General features: G+C 46.0%; 1 protein-coding gene across 1 annotated transcript; it reads right to left on the bottom strand.

Annotated features, from left to right (window-relative positions):
- Positions 1-337: 337 nt before the first annotated feature.
- On the bottom strand, positions 338-1,321 carry LOC130975070 (uncharacterized). The gene has a single exon (XM_057899902.1). It carries the CDS (start codon positions 1,319-1,321, stop codon positions 338-340), a length of 984 nt encoding a protein of 327 aa, XP_057755885.1.
- Between the last annotated feature and the right edge of the window lie 822 nt (positions 1,322-2,143).

Raw genomic sequence — 2,143 nt, 5'->3', positions numbered from 1 at the left:
TTGGGGCGCGTTCCTCTATTTGGGCCCTTCGTTTGGGCTTTCCTGTGACTTGGCCGAGCTCTTTGAGGAGAGGTCGGGTTGTCCTGACCTGAAGAGGTCGGTCGCTTTGTCTGTCGAACATCCCAGGTCGGACAGCTCGACCCAGGGTATGAACAGGTTCCTTGAGGTTTACTCCTTCTTCCTCATGCCTTTTGTCAGCCTTCCCCTCTTCATGTGGAGCTTCAACAACCACTTCTTCCTCATGAATGTCCTCCAAGACCCTTGGAGGTATCTCTTCGAATGTAGTTCCCGACCGTAGAGTGATGGCATTGAGACTGCCCTTTGGGTTTGGTTGGGGTTAGGATGGAAGGTTAGAAGAGCTTGAGAGTTGGTTGGTGTTGTTGTTGGAGGTGGGGGGTTGGTTTGACATGACCATCTTCGAAAGCATGTTGGTGAGGTTAGCCAATTGAGCGCCCAAGGCATCAAATTGAGCCTTGTTGCTCTCATCTCGTTTCTCCATAGCGGCTCTAAGCTCGTCAACTTGATTGGTGGGAGATGGAGAGGTTCGGTTGGATTGTTGTCTATAGTGTGGTGCTTGGTACTTGGTGTAGTTGTTTTGGTTTTGGTTGGAGTGATTTTGGTTGGCTTGGTAGTTGGTGTTGTTATGGTGGTATTGAGATGAAGATTGGTTGTTGTTGTGATGAGAAGAAGAGTTGTTCCATCTTTGGTATTGATTGCTCCCTTGTGCATTATCCCTCCACCCTTGATGTTGATTACTACCATGAGGGTAGTTGTTTTGGCCTTGAGAAGGATAGGGTGGACGGTTGTTGTAATTCACATTGGCCACTACAAGGGCATGTTCCTCTTGAATTTGATGGCATTGATCGGTGTAATTTGTAGTGCTATAGCACAAACCGCAAATCCTAGGAAGGCCTTCAAGTTGAGCAACCGGAGGTGGAGCTTGGATGGCTTGGATGGAGTAGAATTCCTTTTGATCCTTTTGTATTTGCGTGAGGATGGTGGTCATATCCCCAAGTGCTTTGGTTAGGCTTGATTCGGAAGGGGACGGTTCTACCACACCCTTGAGAGGATTACTTCTCACCCTTGTATGTTGTGTAGCTTCGGCAACATCCTTTATCAAATTCCAAGCTTCTCCCTCCGTCTTGTTTTTCGAAAGGGAACCACCACTAGAAGCGGTGAGCAATCTTTTATCTTCCACACAAAGACCTCCGGTGAAGTAGCTAATGAGCAAGTGAGTGTTCATTCCATGGTGTGGATAAGATTCCAATAGCCTCTTGAACTGAGACCAATACTCGTACAAACTCTCTTGGTCTCTTTGCATTATACCCAAAATCTCCTTCCGGATGTAGTCGGTCTTCTCCGGTGGGAAGAGTCCGGTAGCGAATAAAACTATGTCTTTGTTTGCGCTTCAAGAGAGAAAGGGAAGGCAAAAACCATGACAGCCACCTCATCGGCTCCTTGCCTTCGAGCTGTAGAACAAGCAACTTGAAAATCCTTTAGATATCGGATGGGGTCTTGACCCGACAACCCATGATACTTAGGTAGTAGATTTATCAAGCTACTCTTCAATTCAAAGTTTGGATCAAGGTTAGGATACCTTGCTTGCAACGGTTGAAGTATGATATCCGGAGCTCCTTGCTCATGCAAAGTGATCCGGCGTGGCTCCGCCATGTGTGGCTCACCTGTAGGATGCAAAGATGTATTAGTAGTGCTAACAAAAGAATAGGAAGTAGCGGACTCCAAGTCACTCTCGGTACCGTCTAGTGATTCGGTATGTTCCTCAAGAGAGGCCAAAGTACTAGCCGTATAATTCAACCGCCGTCTAGCTTGCCGAGTGTGTAACAAAGTTCTTTCAATCTCGGGATCAAAATCGGCTAAGCTAGAATTCGGTTGGGACCGAGTCATCAAACTTGAGAGTCATAGCACAAAAATAAAAGAAGCTAAACTATAGCTAAGTATTGAAAGCAAACAAACTATCTACAATATTCACATATTCACATAACCAATATCAAGGCATATGTTGCAACCATTCCCCGGCAATGGCTCCAAAAATTTGATGAGCGCTCGTGGACTATGTCGAAAGAGAATTTCTCAATAAAGTTGCGTTGCAAGTATAGCTCTACCAACAACAATCCTCGAGGAT

This window comes from Arachis stenosperma, chromosome 4 (genome assembly GCF_014773155.1).
Source record: "Arachis stenosperma cultivar V10309 chromosome 4, arast.V10309.gnm1.PFL2, whole genome shotgun sequence".
Lineage (NCBI taxonomy): Eukaryota > Viridiplantae > Streptophyta > Magnoliopsida > Fabales > Fabaceae > Arachis > Arachis stenosperma.
Note: the sequence above shows the minus strand (reverse complement) of the source record. Positions and strands in the feature narration are given on the sequence as shown.